The sequence below is a fragment of the Parasteatoda tepidariorum genome, chromosome 12, assembly GCF_982258835.1.
Source record: "Parasteatoda tepidariorum strain Cologne lab strain chromosome 12, Ptep-v5.0, whole genome shotgun sequence".
Lineage (NCBI taxonomy): Eukaryota > Metazoa > Arthropoda > Arachnida > Araneae > Theridiidae > Parasteatoda > Parasteatoda tepidariorum.
Window position 1 is genome coordinate 65894175 of NC_141766.1, and position 18323 is coordinate 65912497.

Genomic DNA, 18323 nt, shown 5'->3' on the forward strand with positions numbered 1-18323 from the left:
AAATTTCCTTTTTTTTTTTTATCTAAGACACTGAAGAGGGGAAACGGAACGTTCAACGAAAATGGATCCTTCCAGCTAAAATTAAATATAAAATTTTTGATATATTATATGAAAATAACTTGATCCACGGGGAATGTTAATAACTCGACGCCCTTTTTTACCCTTTTTGTTATAATAAAGTTTTCAAATCCATTATATTACCTCTTTTATTTCTTTTTTTTCAATTGAAATCGTGATTTAAAACGTGCTTTTTATTTAAATGTGCATTTTCTTATGTAATAAATATTTTAGGAATTTTTTCAAACTATTATTTTTAACACGGTCATCACCAACAACTAAAAATGATACCTAAATCATGAGACCATGCATTTATGCATGCCAATTAATGTATGTAAAATCTTTACCCACGCAGACGAGAAAAACAAAAAATAAGCACGAAATTTGAGAAATAACGTGTAATCACGATATAATAATTAAAATTAACCAGAGATAAATAAATGTACATGTTGATCCCATATTATGTTATTCGATAAAACTTTTATATTGGTGGATGTAGTTAGATTAAATCTTTTTGATTTGATGGAAGACCTAACGTAGAATGCATTCTACAATATCTTTCTTACTCTCATTTCAGATGAAATAGAAATCCTACAATTTATGGTTCATTGATCAGCCTATCTGATGCACAAAAAAATCAATGTATATTGTTAGTTTTACAGTTTTAAAATATAACATAGTTATGCCTCATTTAGTTAAGTTACTATAGTACGATCCTCTAACTATCAAATCTTCGATTGGAAATGAAGTTACTGGTTAGAGGAAGCAAAAAAGTGTAAAGTTTTAAAATAAATAATCACGTATTTTAAATAATCTTGTATGTCTTCCGGAGCAGTTATCTTAATTTATAATATTTATTCATGTTTTTCTTTTAATAATAAATTATTGTTATAAAAATTTTACATTTCCAGAGCATAAAACAACAATTTTTATGAATTCATAAAAATTATAAAAAGCAATAAAATCGGGTTTTTTTATGTACAAGCTATTCAAATAATATTATACTAGTTAAAATAAAATACTATTATATCTCTGAAATGAAAATAACACTACATAACAAATAGTAATAATTTTTTAAAAATGTAAAATAGTAATAATTTTTTAAAAATGCTGGACAGTTTCATTTAACTTTATTAAAAATATTATATGAAAGTTATTCTACAATGTAGCATTTTATTCCAGGTTTAATTAGAATAATAATAAGAAAAATAAGATGAAAAATCAAAAATAGACGAGAAAAAAATTGATTCACAATGTAGATTCAAAAGTAATGTTCCACATTGCTTCCAGTTATTTGAGTTTTCGTTTTACAAATGCATTAAATGATACTGAGTTTCAACTTTTCACTCCTTTTCCGTGGGAACAATTTCTACACAGGGACTGCTACCCCTACACTAGACAACGCTTATTTACATTTGTTGCACGCGTGATATAGCTATTCTATAGTGTACTTACATACGCTGAATTCAATGGTAAGTTCTTTTATTCCTTACTTTAATTATTACTATTTAGAATGTTAATTCATTATAATGCTTCACTGTCAAAAAAAGTAAATAATTATTGTAGTTAATTCTGCTTGAAATAAACACAAATATTCTAAGCCTATCATTTGCGAAGTTTAACAAACTATGACAAAACGTAACGATTTTGGAAAAAAGCAAGAGAATTTGTTGATTCTCATTTACTGAGCATAAAATGTAAAGAGATGAAATACAGACCCTTATATACGATTGTTATGCTGTTGAGATATTTTTAATAAAATCATGAATATTTTAAAAGTATTCTGATGGCACCTAAGCTTAATGAAGGAATATTAATCTGAAATAAGTTAAACTAGTTGCGATCTTATGTAAAGAAAATTTCCGTTTTAAAGCTTTAATTATCAAAATTATTAAATTACTGCTGCATTATTTTATTCACTTGGCAAATTTTGTTGCTATAATAAATAACAATTAACAAAAAGTAACAATTATAAGCAATATTCTGAAGATAATACTTAAATGTTATTAATCATGGTTGACTTCACACACCAAAATATGAGTAGAGGGAATATTTTCCATCTGTGATTTGTTGCACCTACTATTGTGGATTTCAAACTTGCATACATTTAAAAAAGAAAACATGTAGAGGTTTGCCAGGGGGTAGTGGCTACAAGATATACCCTTTGAGTTTCTACCCATGTTTTGTTTTCATTGTGATGATAGCCACTGGAAGTTACCAAGACTTGTTGATTATTCTGCCACAGGTGATGATAAACAAATTTTCCAGTGTAGAAAAGAATTTTAGCTGGATTTATAATGTAAATTTTTCTGTTTCACTAATTTTAGGGGATATTTCCGTATCTTAATCTGTCGCACTAACTACAATAGCCAAGCTACAAAATAGATGTAAATTTGAAGTTTAAAAAAGAAAAAAACATAAATGTTTGCCAGATGGTTACAAGTTTTATCTTTCGAGTTGGTCCCTTTCTGTGATTTTTTTTCTTTCTTTCAGTTTCTCCGATACCAGAAGTTGCCAACATGTGCTGATTATTCTGCCGTTGTTCATTTCATTTATCCCCTGATTTAATGAATCAAATAAAAGGGGATGTTTCCCTATTTGAACTAGTTTGTGCCAACTAAAAATGTTGAAGCAAAAAAAAAAAAATAAGATTTTGTACTTTGCAAAAATTTAAAAAGAAGTATGTAGTAGAAGTTTTCCTGAGGGTTGCTACAACTTATATTCTTTGAGTTACTCCCATTCTGAGATATTTAATTTTTCGTGGATCGCTGGAAGTTTATGAATATTTAGCCATAGGTAACAGCATAGAAATACTCATTAAACTTTTAATCCCCTATTAGGGTTACTTCTGTATTGTGAGCAGTTATGCCAACTGCTAACTTTTTAAAAGAATATGTAAAGGTGTGCGAAATGTAGCTACGAGTTATACTCTTCAAGTTGATCTCCGTCCGTTAATTTTTTTTAGTTCCTCCTGGTTGCTGCATGGAAGTTGCTTAGAAGATATAATGATTATTCACCGGCAGATTTTTCTTTCTGTTTTGCCTACTCAGTACGAGATGGCATTTTTATTAGCAAATAAGACGAGACAAGTTTTATGTGTGAAACAGTCCTGTCATATTGTTATTAATTTGAGCTGTCTTATCTACTTACCTACTATTGTCTTATAAAGTATTAAAACTATTAGTTGTTGCATTTTTAAAACAGTTGAGTAGTAGCAGTTGTGATTCATGGCAGTTTCTTTTAACTTTACTTTTTTAAAGAACCGAGGGTTAAACACGCTTGATTGGTGTAAATTTTAAAAGAATTTATAGCAGATGGTTCTTCAGCCAAAATGTCGTGGAAGTATCGTCTTTACAAGCTATTGCAAGAGAAAATCTCACATGGACAAAATAGTCTTTTGACTATTTATTTTGCAACATGATATCTTAAAAAAAAAAAACACCCAGTTGAACATTTACTGGAAATTTTTCTTCTTATTTTTGAAACAGTTTTTGAAATTTATCAGCTAACACGATAAGGAAAATAATTGCACTAATTTTCAGTATTAAATTATCTTTAGAATTATTCTTATTCAAGCTTTTATTTAAATTTACATTGCTGTTTAAAACTTTTTTAATTCTTTTATAGTTACTGTATTCTAAAAACATGCCTAGGCAGGGGTCTGTCTAGGCCGGATTTACTACCGTTTAGCGGTACCTTCACAAAATCAACTTTAGGAAAAACAGTAGTTTCACAAAATACTTTTTCTTATAATTTTATTTTTGTATTCCTTAAGAAACGATAAATCCCTATTTTTGTGTTGATTTTTTAATATAGTTTTTAATTTTTCACAAATTATATCTAAATTTTCACAAAATAGGTACCTCTCAGAAAAACGTAGACAGACCCCTTGTAGGTGAAAAAGTTCAATTGAAATTTTTATTGCTAGATTTTTCTTTTAAACAATTTTTGTCTTGGTTTTTACTTAGCTTTTTACATTTCTAAAAAACTTTGTTTTTATTAAGTGTATGACACAGTAATTAAGAAGGTTTCTATTGACTTTATTCTTATCTGGAAAATATGATAATTGGAAAGCTGAGATGTAAAGCTTTAAAATTTTATTTTGAGAATTAAAATAGATTTTTCTGTTTTACATTTGTATATAATCTTTTGTTTTTGTTAGTAGCACAGCATTTTAATAACATATTTCAAATAGATTATATTTTAGTTAATGTTGCTTTATGGATACTGCTTTGGAGAAAATATTATTCTTAGCATAGAAGCTTTGTTGTAACAATTATGATATTTTTTTTTCTTTCTATTTTACTTTATAACTTTAGTTTTTTTATAAGTATTTCTTGTTTAATTTTTTGTTTTCCCTTTAGCCCATTCCACTAATATAGATAAGCATGGAGTAATTTCCAATTATAAATAAACTTATTTATTCGTAAAAAATATTTATTAATGAATTTTTTTTAAAAAAAATATTACTATAAAAATATATTCTGCATTTCACCATTTTATTTAGCTAACATTCTGCCAAACCATTACTCCTTACCTCTCTAGTTCTGAATAATAAATGTGCCCGTATAAACAAAACATGTTTGAATAATTTCTATGATTTTAAACGTATTAACTGAATGAATTTTCTTTTTCATAATCTATTGATGTACTTCTGAGGAAGATCTTTGGAAAGGATCTGGCTTTGAGTATGAAGCTCCATCAAGTCTCATTTGAAGGTTCCTGAATTAAGTATGTCTAAAGAAATAACTGTATTTGAATTGTTTCCTTTTTTCTTGTTCTTAAAAATGGGTAAAAAAAATTTCTTGAAGTTATAAACATGAACAAATCAACTGTTAAAAATTATTTCAAATAACTTTTACTGATATTAAAAATAGTAATTAAAAATTGTTTACATAGGCTGCCTATGCTTCAATAACAACAAATAAAAGTACTCAAAAACTTGTCTCTTAAAATGAATTATCATATATTGTAAATATATTTTGCATGTACTGTAGAATCCTAATGATTTGATGCACAATCATCAGCATTTGCACTATTCAACTAATTTATAATAAAAGTTTCTGGTGTAAGATTCACCGTTAGTATCAAGTAGAATGGTAAACTGTTACTGTTTTTACCTCCACTATATTTGCTGTTCCAATGTTTTATTTCACTGGCACTTAAAAAATATGTGCTTTATCTGCATTAAATTAGTCTTTTTATTCGTAGTCCTCGATAAGTTTAAACAAATTCTGAAACTTCTATTTTGCTTTTATGAATTCTTCAGCGATCATACATGATGAATCATTTAAAGGCTGAGGCAAACCAAACATTTGGCAAACATTCAAATGAATTATAAAAGGAATAAACAACATCAATTGGAAATTCTCAGGGAATTAAGATTTATACAAATTGCTCAGCATTTCAAATCTCCGTGGCAGAATCGGAGCGACACGGCGACATTGTTGCAGAATTTTACATAGTTCTTGCAGAGAGATTTTCATAGCTGCCAACCCTTCTGCATTTTGCAGAAGCTATCCGCATAGTTACGTATTTTAGCTATTTTTTTCTGCTTTTACGCTCAGAAGATAAGATCTTCTGCATTTTACCCGGTCTTCCGATAGCTAGTATTTTCTTTAAGTCAGACTGTATTGACTATACCCCACAGCAATGCTGAATGCGAAAGGGTGTTTTCTGTGGTAAAAAAAACTAGGACTCAATTCTGCTCATCAATGTCTGATGAGCAGTCTGCTCGAAAAACTTTTAATAATTAAGTCTAAAGAAGAAATACATTGTTTTGAAAGAATTTTTAGTAAAAGCAAAAGGTGCTACTAAAGGATCTTTGCAAAAAAAAAAAAATTTTAATGTAATTCTTTCTCCGTAATTTCCATTGAGTTTAAGTGCATACTATTATAGTGTAATTAAACTAATTTTAATATGTCTTAAAATTTTATATATTTCCCTTTAATCAAGAATTAATAAATGAATATAGTACCCTCAAGTAGCTGGTCAAAATTTTTAAAAAAATTTTTTACCTTTTCTTGTTTTAAAAAAAAGGGGAGTATTTTTTTAAAAATAAATTTATTAGTAATTAGTATGCAGTTACGAGCCTTCTGCATTTTTCTTGTCTATCATCTGCATTTTTATAACAAGAGGTTGGCAGCTATGGATTTTTCTCTTGAAAAGAAGAAAATATTGCATTTCTTTTTTACAGAAATATTTGAACATGCAATATTTGAATCATGCATTTTTATAATCAGTTTTTTGACACACTCAATTTTCACCGATAATATCATAAATCGACGTAACGTTTCGATGATATTTTCGGCAGTTATTGATACTGATTTTCATTTGGTTCTTAACCATCTTGATATATTTAAACAATATGGAAAACTCGAATCGTGCATTTGAGTATCTATTTTTTAAGGCTATCTATTTATTTTTTTGAAATTCTATCTAATTTTTGGAAGTTATAGATGTTGATTTCTCCTTAGTTTTTAAATCTAATATTTTTTTATACGATATTATTTATTACAACCGAATTTCAAAGTGTAACACGCTTTTGAGCAGTCCAATTTACATAATTACATCAGAAATTTTTTTTTGGGGGGGAGGGGGCAATTACTACTATGGATTTCATGATATTCAATATTTTTTTATTGTGATGATTATTTACAAAATGTGAAGAAGCAAATAAAGTGTGTGTTTTCCCACCAACAAAATATGAGAATATCACCCATAATATTAAAAAAAATATTTCATGTTAAATTAAGAAAATCAGTATTTTTTTGTTAACACAGCGTATTAGCCATTTTAAATTAGCAACATGTGTGTTTGTTTGTATTAAATGTATTTTGCAATTAGATATTAGTGCTGGAGAGTTTAGTCGCAGATAGTTCAAAAACATTCTGCCACAAGATTTCAAATTATCCTTGTTTTAATTTAAAAAAAAAAACAATTGTATATATGTTTATATTTATTTATTTATTTGTGTACATCTGCAGTTTTCTACAATTCCGCATATGAGAAATTGAACTTTCAATATTGTTAACTTTAATCAATGATTTTATATCTATGACTATACCTATGATATTTTCTATTTATATGATATATCTGTCTATGATACTTTATTTTTATAAAGTATCATAGTATCACATTATGGGTGATATTCTCATATTTTGTTGGTGGGAAAACACACACTTTATTTGCTTCTTTGCATTTTGTAAATAATCATCACAATAAAAGAAATATTAATAATCACTTTTATTTTTATAAAGTTTTTTTTTTTTCAATAACTTCCATGATATATACTATATTATAATGCTTACATTAAATGAAAAAATTTTTGATTTCATACTGTTTGAAAACATCTTTTATCTAAATATCTTATTTTTACCAAGTGAATGTTTTTGTGTTTATTATTTGGTGTTAAAGTATTAATGATTAAAATGTTTTAAAACACGATTCATTGTGTATATCAAGGTTGCAAAAAATGCTTACTTTTTTCTAAAAGAGTTAGGCTGACTAGTCTTCATTAATTTATTATAATTTCTTGCATTATACTGTATACATTTAGCATACTTATGTTCAAACTTTTTATTTTAACAAAAACTATTAAGTAAAATTTATGTTAAATGTCTAATATTGCAGAAAACTTATATATCTTGTAAGTTAAGTAGTTCATGCAATGGGAATTATCATTACTACAAACTATATGAATTACAGTTTTACAAAAAAATATATATTTGTTTTCACATCTTTAAATAAGTTAAAGCTTTTTTTGATATATCTGCTCTAAACTTGTTAAAAAAAAAATTTTTTTTTTTTTTTTTTTGCAAGGGTGTGGAAAGTTGGTAATTTTGTTTTGCTCATATATATATATATATGCAGCATTAAGAACGATAATTTCTAATTAGTTCCAAGATTAAAATTATTATTTTGTTAAACAATTTTAAGTTTAAAGCTGTTCCTCCGAATTGTTTCTATAGTCCAAAATTGCTATACTGCATTACTCCAAACATTCTGTCATGTTGCTACAATTAACTAACACCATTGTGTTCCTTTCATTTTATCAAATTTTTAGACGAAATATTTATTAAAATATTTCTCCAAAAACTGTGTTTTGTGTGTAAAGTTTTTTTTTTTTTAAATTTTTTTTATCCTGTCCTTTTAAAGTGGTTTAAACAAATAAGGTATTTACTGCCCCCAAGCAACCTGATAGTAACACACTAGGGTCAAGGAACACAGAACCTATTTTTCCCACCCTGGAAGTTAATGCCCCACCATTACTAAGAATTTCGTTGTGGAAATGAATTTCTAAATCTCCAAACAGCTTTCTAATGTATTTTGGAGTAAAGTGTTATGTTTAAGCAGTGATTTTCCAGTAATTAAAGAACTTTCAAATTAACCATTTTTTGTTTAAAAAAGCATTAACAGAGGCGATAGTAAAATGTAATTCTTCACTTGAACTAAATAATATATAGTTTAATAAATTACTGAATTTGTTAAAATTACTCCTTTTGTATATTAAAGATACTGTTTGTGTTAAAAGGCATAGTATTTTTACTGTTTTAATAAATGAGAAATTAAAAATTACATAACTGAAACTAATGGAATTGTGTTTCTGAACTACAAAGTTCTTGCAAAATATTCTGAAGAGGAATGAAAATTGCAGCTAAGGAAGGAGCAAGAAAAAAATGAGAGAGGAAAATAAAATTCTGATGATAAGTAAATAAACAGAAACTATAGGGTAACTTTTAGGAGAACTTCACCTGACAACAGGCACGTGTCGTGGCAAGTACTGTGGTTATGAGAAAAAGTCATTTCAAATAGGGGTGTTTTGTGAATAGTTTTGTCTTGATTACAGATCACCGGGGGTAAACCAATTGACACCTTTATTTCTCCATTGTCCCCCCATTAGAAATGTGCTCTTACTTGTTACCATAGCAGCCGACAACACTAGACTAAAAGCCTGGAGGAGTTCTCCTCTGAGCCACACAAAAAATAATTTTATGTTTTGTTTATAACTTACTGCTGGCTTCAATGTAAGATTTAGCTAGGATAAAAAAATTTATGAAATACTATTCTAATTCAGATTTGTGCTGTATATGTATGTAATTTTGTCGTGTAATATGTGACTAAAATTTGTAAAATAGATTTTCTTATATCTAAATATTTGGATGTACTCAATCGATATATATTTAGTAGAAATTCCATGAAAATAATAAACAGTTTTAATACTTTTTTTTTTTTACATTTTATTTAACTCTGTATTTTATCTAGTCAGTATTGCTTCGTTTTAGAAATCTACTGTTGGTTGAAACATTTTAATATTATTGTCCGGCATATTTTTTTTTCATATTCTAAAATAGTTATTTGTTTTCCAGGTACATTGCAGTGAAGAGGTGATACTAACAGCGGGGTGGAAGAAGTTATGAATAGATATATTTCTGATCTGTGGCGATGTGTTATAATTGTAAATCTGTATATTGTATGATAGTTGTAAAATAAATAAAACTTAATAAATCTTATTTGATTTAATGTTTTTTTCTGTATTTAAAATTATTAAGTTAACTGCTCTTCTGGATTAAAAATTTTAATTTTTACGAACATATGACTTAGAAAAATTGTAATTTTTGTAAGTAAACAAATCAAATGGTAAATTTGGTTAATATATATATATTTTGTTACTTCGTGTGTGTGTTAAAGTAAATTTTAGTTAAATTTTTCAAGCTAAAAACTAAAAAATATGCATTTAAAAAAAAAAATAACCCAAAAGCATTCTAGAAGAGTAGATAATTTCAAGAAAGCAATTTGGAAACATGGATTTAAGGAGAGCAGTAGACTTCTTAATTATTAATTTGAACTAAAAAAAATAATATTTTTTCCATAGGGGTTTGGAAAATCATGTAAGTATTGAGTAATTTTTTCTCCTACCAATTCTTTATATTACAAACTTTTAGGCATGAAAAATTTTAAAAATTCCTGAGAGACATGAAACTTCGTAAATAAACTAGTATGTTGCTGTGAAGAGGTAGTAAGATTTGCATTCCATATTCGTTGAGTTATAATTTGAATTGTAAAAATTTATAAAAAGTGTGAGATTAAACACAAAAAGCTTTTTCTAGGATTCTTAAAAAAAAGCATTAATATTGGCTGTTTTGCGTTGTTTTAGTTTGATAAGAATTAAAAGTTTTTTTTAAATAAAAAATAAATGCTATATTTTTTAGTGTAATTAGTGCAGCGTAAACATTAAAATACGGAATGGTTTCTTCCCTTCTTAGTTAAAAAAATTAAAATTACGTTAAAATTGAAATTAATTTAGTTAAATTTACGCGAAAAATTTATTAATTCACCTAACTCAAAATAAGCGTTAAAAATATTGATAATAATACGTAAATTGTACGGATTAAATCCGTTTGTATTTTGCTTAAAATAACGTTAAATGTGCGTTATTTTAATAAAAATAAGCTTTAAAAACACGTAAATATTCATGGTGAAAGAAACGAATTTATAGAACCAAAAATAAACGTAAATAGTTGGTGAAAAAAGCGTAAAATATGCGTTAAAAAAGAAACCTGCTTGGTTAAAATCACGTGAAAAATTGGTCACGAAATTCACCTTGGTCAAAATAAAGGCAAAAATCCGTCATTTTTACGTTAAAAACAGCCCAAATATTAACGTTTTTTTAACTAATTCTAAACTACCACTTGAATCGTAAATAAAACGCTTTGAAAAAACGTTTTTTTGCTCTAAACCTTGTGGCATTTTAACGTTATTTTCACGTAATTAATACTTATCTCTGCTGCATGGGAATCTACTACTCACTACCGGCAAAACAACTAAATGATAACTTCATTTCTCTTATCTTTTATTTCCCATGTTTGCGCCTCACGACATTACGTGCGCTCATGCTTTCCTGTGCAATAAATGTCCTGTATCTACCCTGAAAGTTTGTACCATGAATTCCGGTCCACCCTGTATAAATAAATATGTTTGAATTATTGATTTGTTTTGGTAGGTAAAACAATTTAAGTTTTAAATTTTAAGTGTTTAAATATAAATATTGCTGCCATCAGAAATTTTTTTCTCACCAACCGCTCAAGTTGGCAACTATGTTATGAAGTTATTTTTTATTATTTTATTTTAGGTTGGATTAAAACATTTGAAAAATATTTCAAGGACCAAACACAGCATATCTTAAATAATATGGTACAAAAAATGAAAGACGATAAGAGAAGAAAATTTATCTGGGCTGAAATATCTTTCTTTTCTGTATGGTGGGAGAAAGTTGATAAGAATACTCAGTCAATTGTCAAGAAGTAACAACTTTTCTTAATATTTTTTTTATTAAATCATTTAGATTATTGCTTTACATATTTTTATTTCTTTCTAGGCTGCTATCTGATGGTCAACTGGAAATAGTTACTGGTGGTTGGGTAATGAATGACGAAGCAACAACACACTACTTTGCTATGATAGAACAAATGGTAGAAGGGCATCAATGGTTGGAGCAAAATTTGGGCAAGCACAATTTTAAATTTGATTCACATAAATAAGTAGCTTTTGGTTTCAATTGAAATTGCAATATTTTATGAAATAAAAAAACTACTTACAAAGTATTAGCATTTTCTTGGTTTAATTTTTATCGTATTGAATATCAAGCATATATTTATTTCTATGCTACTGAAAAACTCTAAAACAAATTTTTAGAAAAAATACTTAGCATCTACAATGATAATCAGTTAATGAGAAAACTTATTTATATTTGCAAAAAAATTTTGCATACTTAATTACAAGTGATATTTAATAAAATAAGCCATCCTTCACTAATATGTAAATCTTAGAATCTGAGAAACATGTTAGCAATCCTTTGTTAAATATATGTTTTACACTAATTTACTGTCAGAAAATTTTTATAATTTTTCTAAAATATCTTTATTATTTTTTTAATATCTTTAATTAATTAATTATAATCTTTAATTAAATCTTATATTAATCTTATATTATTTATATCTTATATTAATTATCTTTAATTAATTTTTAGTTAATATCTTTATTATTTTGTTCTAAGTTTTAATAATTTTTGTTTGATTAGTTAATTTAAATAGTATTTTAAGAATAATTATTTTCTTGCACGTTTTTGTTTATCTTATATATCTCTTTTTATTTATTATATAACTTGTATGTTTTTGTTTATAGATTATAAACCAAAAAATGGATGGGCTATTGATCCCTTTGGCTTGTCACCAACAATGGCTTATTTACTAAGAAGGATGGGCTTGGATAACATGGTTATACAAAGAGTTCATTATTCTATCAAGAAGTATCTCGCAAAACAAAAGAGTCTAGAGTTTTTGTGGAGACAAACATGGGGTGAGCATAGTTATGCATTTTTGTGAATCATTCAGAACCTTCTCTTCTCTTTATGTACATTTCACTATTATTTTAGAAACTTGTTTATTAAAAGGTCTTATGTTTCAGTTAGAACAGGGTGTGTAGCATTTTTAAAAGGTGCTTAAAGATGCTTATTTTCGATTTTCGTTTTTTAAAAACCCTTAGAGGGGCTATTTTCATTAGGTGTTTTTAAAAAGTGCTTAATTTTACCTTCATCAAAATGACATATTTTTTCTTTAATTAATTAAGGGAAGTTATTAAGGAACTGGATAAATTGCGATTGGACACATTTTTATTTATAATTATTTAATATTTCATACACCAAAATTTGGGTTTTTGACAGTAATTTTTAAAACAAAGAGTTTTAAGTTAAAATAATTCAAGATCATAAATTGATGGAACACTTATAATTTTACATGTTTGTTAATTTAAAAATACTTCATATTTATAATAGCCAAAATTATCCTTATACCAAAATTTTGGGGTTTTGACAATTGCTTAAAACTAAGACTAAAGTTTTTTTTTTGACGTGACGTTTAAAATTAGGATAAAACCATCAATTGTCAAAAACTTGCCCTCCCTGCCTCATTAGGATATTTTTTTTAAGTGCTCAAAAATATTCTTTGAGTGCTTGGAAACTGCTAAAAAGGAAAGTGCTTATTTTTTGTTTAAAAATTTGGCTACGCTAGGAGTGTGTTTTCCTGATATTTCAAAACTTCCTTTAAAATTTAGTTTTATAGAACAGTTTTAAAATTAAATCACTCTTTCAAGAAAAAAAAGTTCCTTTTAACGTACAAGGAGGTTTATTAATGCAATATTCTTATTTATTTAGTTACTAATTATTATTTTTTATTTTATCAACTGAAAATAGTTGAATTGAATCAAGTTAATAAATTTTAAAGGTTTTAAACATTTTATTTTTTAAAAAAAGTAAAGTTTTTTTTAAGTGCAAGCATTTTATATTTTGAAACCTTATTGAAGTTAAAGTCTAAAAATACTTGCAACCTTAACATCGTAAATTTGTTCACTAGGTTCAATAGAACCCTGTATAAAATTAAGCAAATGTTCAAAAATAATAATTAGTTACTAAATAGGTAACTGTGTTGGTATATATCTTCATAGGCTGACAAAAGAAGTAGAATCTATTTACTTTGGCAATAAAGAAAAATATAAATTGGTTTTCTGTTTAATGCATAGTTCATAACAAGTTCTATTGATGTGTATATATTGAAGAGAAAACAAACCTTCCTGAAACATGTATGATTTACAAAGATTATCACTGCGACTGTTTTGTCTTTTAAAGAAATAAATGTTTTTGAGTAAAAAAAAAAAAAGATATAGAAAATTTAAAAAAAATTTATCAAATATAAGTGACAATGTAGGTAACTATTTTATCTCTTTTGAAATTATTTTTTATTTGTGATATTTAAATATTTTTGAAGGAAATAGTGATGTTATTTGAAAAAGAGTAATTGCTGAAAATCTTAAATTTAGCAAGATTTTCTCATTGTTTCCCTATTATTTCTGTAATGTTTAAATGAGTGGCTCATTAAAAAATGCTTTTGTCTAAGCCACAATTTAGCGCAGTGGTTAGGTCAGTACAAACAGGGCATTAGATTAATGACACTCAAAATGTCATTTTAATTTTTGTTCTTCATAGATTTGTTTTATTTGAGCCTATTTTATACATAGGGTATCTATTTTATGCATTGGGTGTTGAACTTTACTGTGATGCAATGTTTTTAAATGCATATTTTTTCTGAAAATGTTTGTTTTATTGATTGGGACATTAAATATGTAACTATGACAAATCACATATGTATATGCTGTTGATTTCCAGATCTAAACCACACAATGGACATATTATGCCATACTATGCCTTTTTATAGTTATGATATTCCCCACACATGTGGTCCTGATCCAAAAGTATGCTGTCAGTTTGATTTTAAACGTCTGCCAGGGAATAAAGTTAACTGTCCATGGAGAGTTCCTCCTGCAGCAATTACTGAAAAAAATGTGGCTGACAGGTAATTTAAATTTAGATTAATTTTTAATTTCATTTAATTTATTCCTTATTTTAAACATGTTTTTGTAATGTTTCATTTCTAAAATTATGATTTTGTTGAATATTCTATCATATGTCTTGTTGTAGAATTCTAGAATATTCTAGATGTCTTGTTGTAGAAATGACTAAAGGGCTAAAAGTTTTAGAAATTTCAGAACTTTGTTTTTAAATTGGTTAAATAAACTGAAAAACTTATCACGCTTAGTGTTGGTTCCGGCTTTTTCTGAGCTTTTAACTTGCCTCTTTCTGGTATCAAAAAAATTATTTTACAGGAAATAAAGTGTATCATAGAAATCTTAGCACAATTTAGTTCCAGTATTTTTAAAGCCACTGAGCAGTTATATTTTTTTTCTTGCAATATTTTAGAGAAACATAAATGGAAAATAAAACAATTGGTATATTTTTTTATGTTAAATTATCTATTATGTTGCATAATATGTTAGTAAATGTGGTTTTTTTATCACTTTGAAAATTCCATTATTTTATCAAATTATAATTAATAAGTGAGAATTGAAAAAAGGGAATTTGTCCTCTTTTAATGGGAGATTAAGATTAGTCAAATTCTAAATGTTTTACATAATTAAATTATTTGTGAAATATCCAATTGTCCATGTGGGAGATATTTAAAAGTAATGGTTTTATTGCTGAAATTCCAGGTACTTGTAAAGTACTTTTTTAGAAACAATATTAAAAACCAGTAAAAATGTCACCTTTGAGAAAGTGACTTATTTCTATTCTTGTATTAAGCAAATCTAACTCTTACAGTTTAAAACTTAAAAATCAGAAATTTAATTCATTTGCTTAATTTATTTTTTTTATATTTTCTTTACATTTGATTTTGAAGCAATCCTATTAACTGATACTTAAACATTTTTTGCTAATAAAATTATGCATTATTTTCTAATCAAATTACTTACCTTTATTACTAGATCTTCAAAATTTTTTTAAAATTATTTTTATATTCAATAAGATATCACTACATGTTTGCCATTCAGTTTTTCTTTGTTACAATTTTATAGATAATTTTGCAACTTACTCAAAATTTTTTTGTTTTAATAGGGCAACTGTTCTTCTTGACCAATATAGAAAAAAGGCTCAGCTATTTCGAAGCAATGTAGTTATGATTCAACTTGGGGATGATTTTAGATTTGATAAAGCTGCTGAATGGGATCAACAATTCAATAATTACCAAAAACTTTTTGATTATATCAATAGTCGGGAAGACTGGCATGCAGAAGTACATACTTTCTTTATTTTTTTAGTATTGTCCTGTAATATGTTTATGTGAAATACTATACATCTTGTACAGTGTCTGCTTTTAATATTAGCCCATCCTAATCTGAAGATTTTGATAAACAATCAAGTCTACTAACAGAAGATATACTATCTATAGGAAATATGACAGTATTTTCTCCATTTTTCGCAACATTTTGAGTATAAATATGCTATAAGATTTAGTAAAGTAAATTTACATGTTTTTGAATTTTAATTTGAAATCTGTATTGAATAAGTGAAACTATTTTAATTTAAATTTGATATAATAAGGTTAAAGTTCTGCTGTGACTTGGCGGGGACCAGAATCTGAGCGGTCAATGACAAAACATCTTATGTGTTCGCCAATATCTGAGGTGACCAGTAGAAGATCAGGCGAGGTGCACGTTCCATTATGTAGATATGTATGAGAATCACTGTGACTATAGATTAATTCAAAAGTGCTTGAATTCAGAAGGTCGTCCACTCTCCTTCCAGCTTCGTTAGTGTTATTATATCCCCATATTGGTGAATGGGCGTTAAATTTCCTCAGAAAGACAGCTCGACTCAAAGAATAAAGATAAAAGAAATCTGGTTTATTATTAGGTGGGTTGTAGGTAGCGAAATTTTTTTAAAGTTTTCCGATTTTCCAAACATTTAGTTCAATGACTTTGCTTTTATTGTAGGAGTTTTCTATGTCATTAATGATATGGATATCAGCAATTGGATCAGTTTTGACCCCGACTGGGATTCCATTCTCCACTTGTCTCGACTTAGGGAGGGTATAGAGTAAGAATCCCTTAAATGAGAAATATCTTAGTTTATCATTAGTGAAGTTTGCCTCTATGATTGTAAATACATCTATATATTATGCATGTTAAGCATCTGCACAAGTTCCGCTCTCTTGGGCTTGACAGACCACCAGCTTTCCACTGCAACACACACAAGGCTTCTCTTGATTGCATTATATACAAGGAACTAGCCAGAGTTGTAGATCGCAAAAAAGCGTTACCAGGGTGCACCTCTAGCAGGTAGATCTATGTTGCACCCCATTTTTAGTAATATAGTAATTTTAAGAAAAATGACCTAATATTGTTATACCACTTCTTTGAATAGATTATTTCTTAGAAATAACTGTGAAACATTGCCACTGGGTTCAGGAGCTCTACTTTTTTGTAGATTTTGATTATAAATTATTTTGATTCAGATGTTCAGCCATGGTGAATTTGACAGTCAAGAAAATTTCAGTGATACCATATTATACCGAGCAAACACCATCTCTTCCCGGTATTTCTAACAAATTTGAATGAGTAATCAATATTAATAAGTGTCCTCTCCATCATTCCTGCTCTCCCAAGTCTGCATTTTTTTTACAGCTAGGTGGTTCTCTAAAAACTTGACATTTTCAAATCACAAATTCTTAAAAACTAAAAGTGCCTTAAAAATCTAAAAAAAATCATGCTTGCTTTCACTTTACAAGAAAAAGATAACTCACTTAAATGATGCTGGCAATTTAGTCAGTCTTCTTTCTTAGCAAATGCCAGAAGAGTGACATTTTTGCATACCAGTTGTGTGAAATTTTTTTACATAAGGCCTGCTACTTAGTTCTAAAGGCAGATTTAAGCTTAAGAAAGTTCTATTAAAATCTTCATTTTATCACTCAGAAACTGTTTCATATTGCATCTATTGGGACCATATTTCACGCTGTGACTATCCCCTTATTTTGTGAGTTAAAAATCCAAATCTGTTAAAAAATATATGTTTATTCAGAGCAAGTTATTTTTTGTCTAAATTTATAATTTAAAATATCATCTGCACAAATTAACATATTTAAGTTTGAACCATCTATCTATAAAAATTAAATCCTAGTTCCTGAAAATGCCATCTTCTTTGCAACAGCCCCTTGCAGGTCTTGGTTGCCTCAAGAGTTGACACATGCCAGCACCTCCTATCCATGGCAACTCCCAATTTTTATTCTTTAGGGTTTTCAGACCATTTTCGATATTGTTGAGCCATCTAGTAGGGAATTTACCTCTGGGAGCTATCTCAGCCTATTACCGCAGATTATTTGTGTAATTTGGGGTTGCTTATAGAGACAATAAAGCTCAAAGTTGTATCTTGTTTGCCAGCATCTCATTTCTTGAATTGGCCAAAACTTGATGAGACCTATTCCAGAGAGTGCCTCTTCGATCCAATCCACTATCTCGGATACACTTCTCCAAAGCAAAGTTAAAAAGTAGGCAAGCAAGGGAATCACCCTGATGCAAGCCTCTTTCAGTTACAAAGGGTTCAAAAAGATGGTTTTGATTTTGAATTTTAATCCTGCATCTCACAGTATTGAGTATAGTGCCGGTGAGATAAACAAATTTTGCATGTATACCGAACTCATTCATTGCCTTATGCAACTTATCCCTCTTGATGTTATCATAAGCAGCCTTGAAGTCTATAAATAAGTGAAAAGTTTTTATGTTAAATTCTTTAGAAAATACCGTCATTGGATCATAAAGTTGTTTGCTTTGTTTTGCACATACTGTCAATATGTCCTAGTCTTAATGCAATAGAAAATTATGAA

At 27.6% G+C, this 18323-nt stretch overlaps 1 protein-coding gene and 1 long non-coding RNA gene across 5 annotated transcripts in view; both read left to right on the forward strand.

The window, feature by feature from the left end:
• alpha-Man-IIa (alpha-mannosidase 2) overlaps positions 1-18323 on the forward strand; it is an 84080-nt gene that overhangs the window by 33754 nt on the left and 32003 nt on the right. For all 4 annotated transcript variants that reach the window (XM_043046189.3, XM_016073131.4, XM_071188374.2 and 1 more), the window contains exons 4-8: positions 11189-11360; positions 11435-11562; positions 12241-12414; positions 14276-14462; positions 15560-15737. In XM_043046189.3, the coding sequence (XP_042902123.1) occupies positions 11189-11360; positions 11435-11562; positions 12241-12414; positions 14276-14462; positions 15560-15737 (839 nt within the window). The remainder of the gene's footprint in view (positions 1-11188; positions 11361-11434; positions 11563-12240; positions 12415-14275; positions 14463-15559; positions 15738-18323) is intronic.
• LOC147801132 (uncharacterized) lies at positions 712-9569 on the forward strand. Its single transcript, XR_015430761.1, has 2 exons — positions 712-4788; positions 9426-9569. It is a non-coding gene; the product is annotated as an uncharacterized LOC147801132 (long non-coding RNA).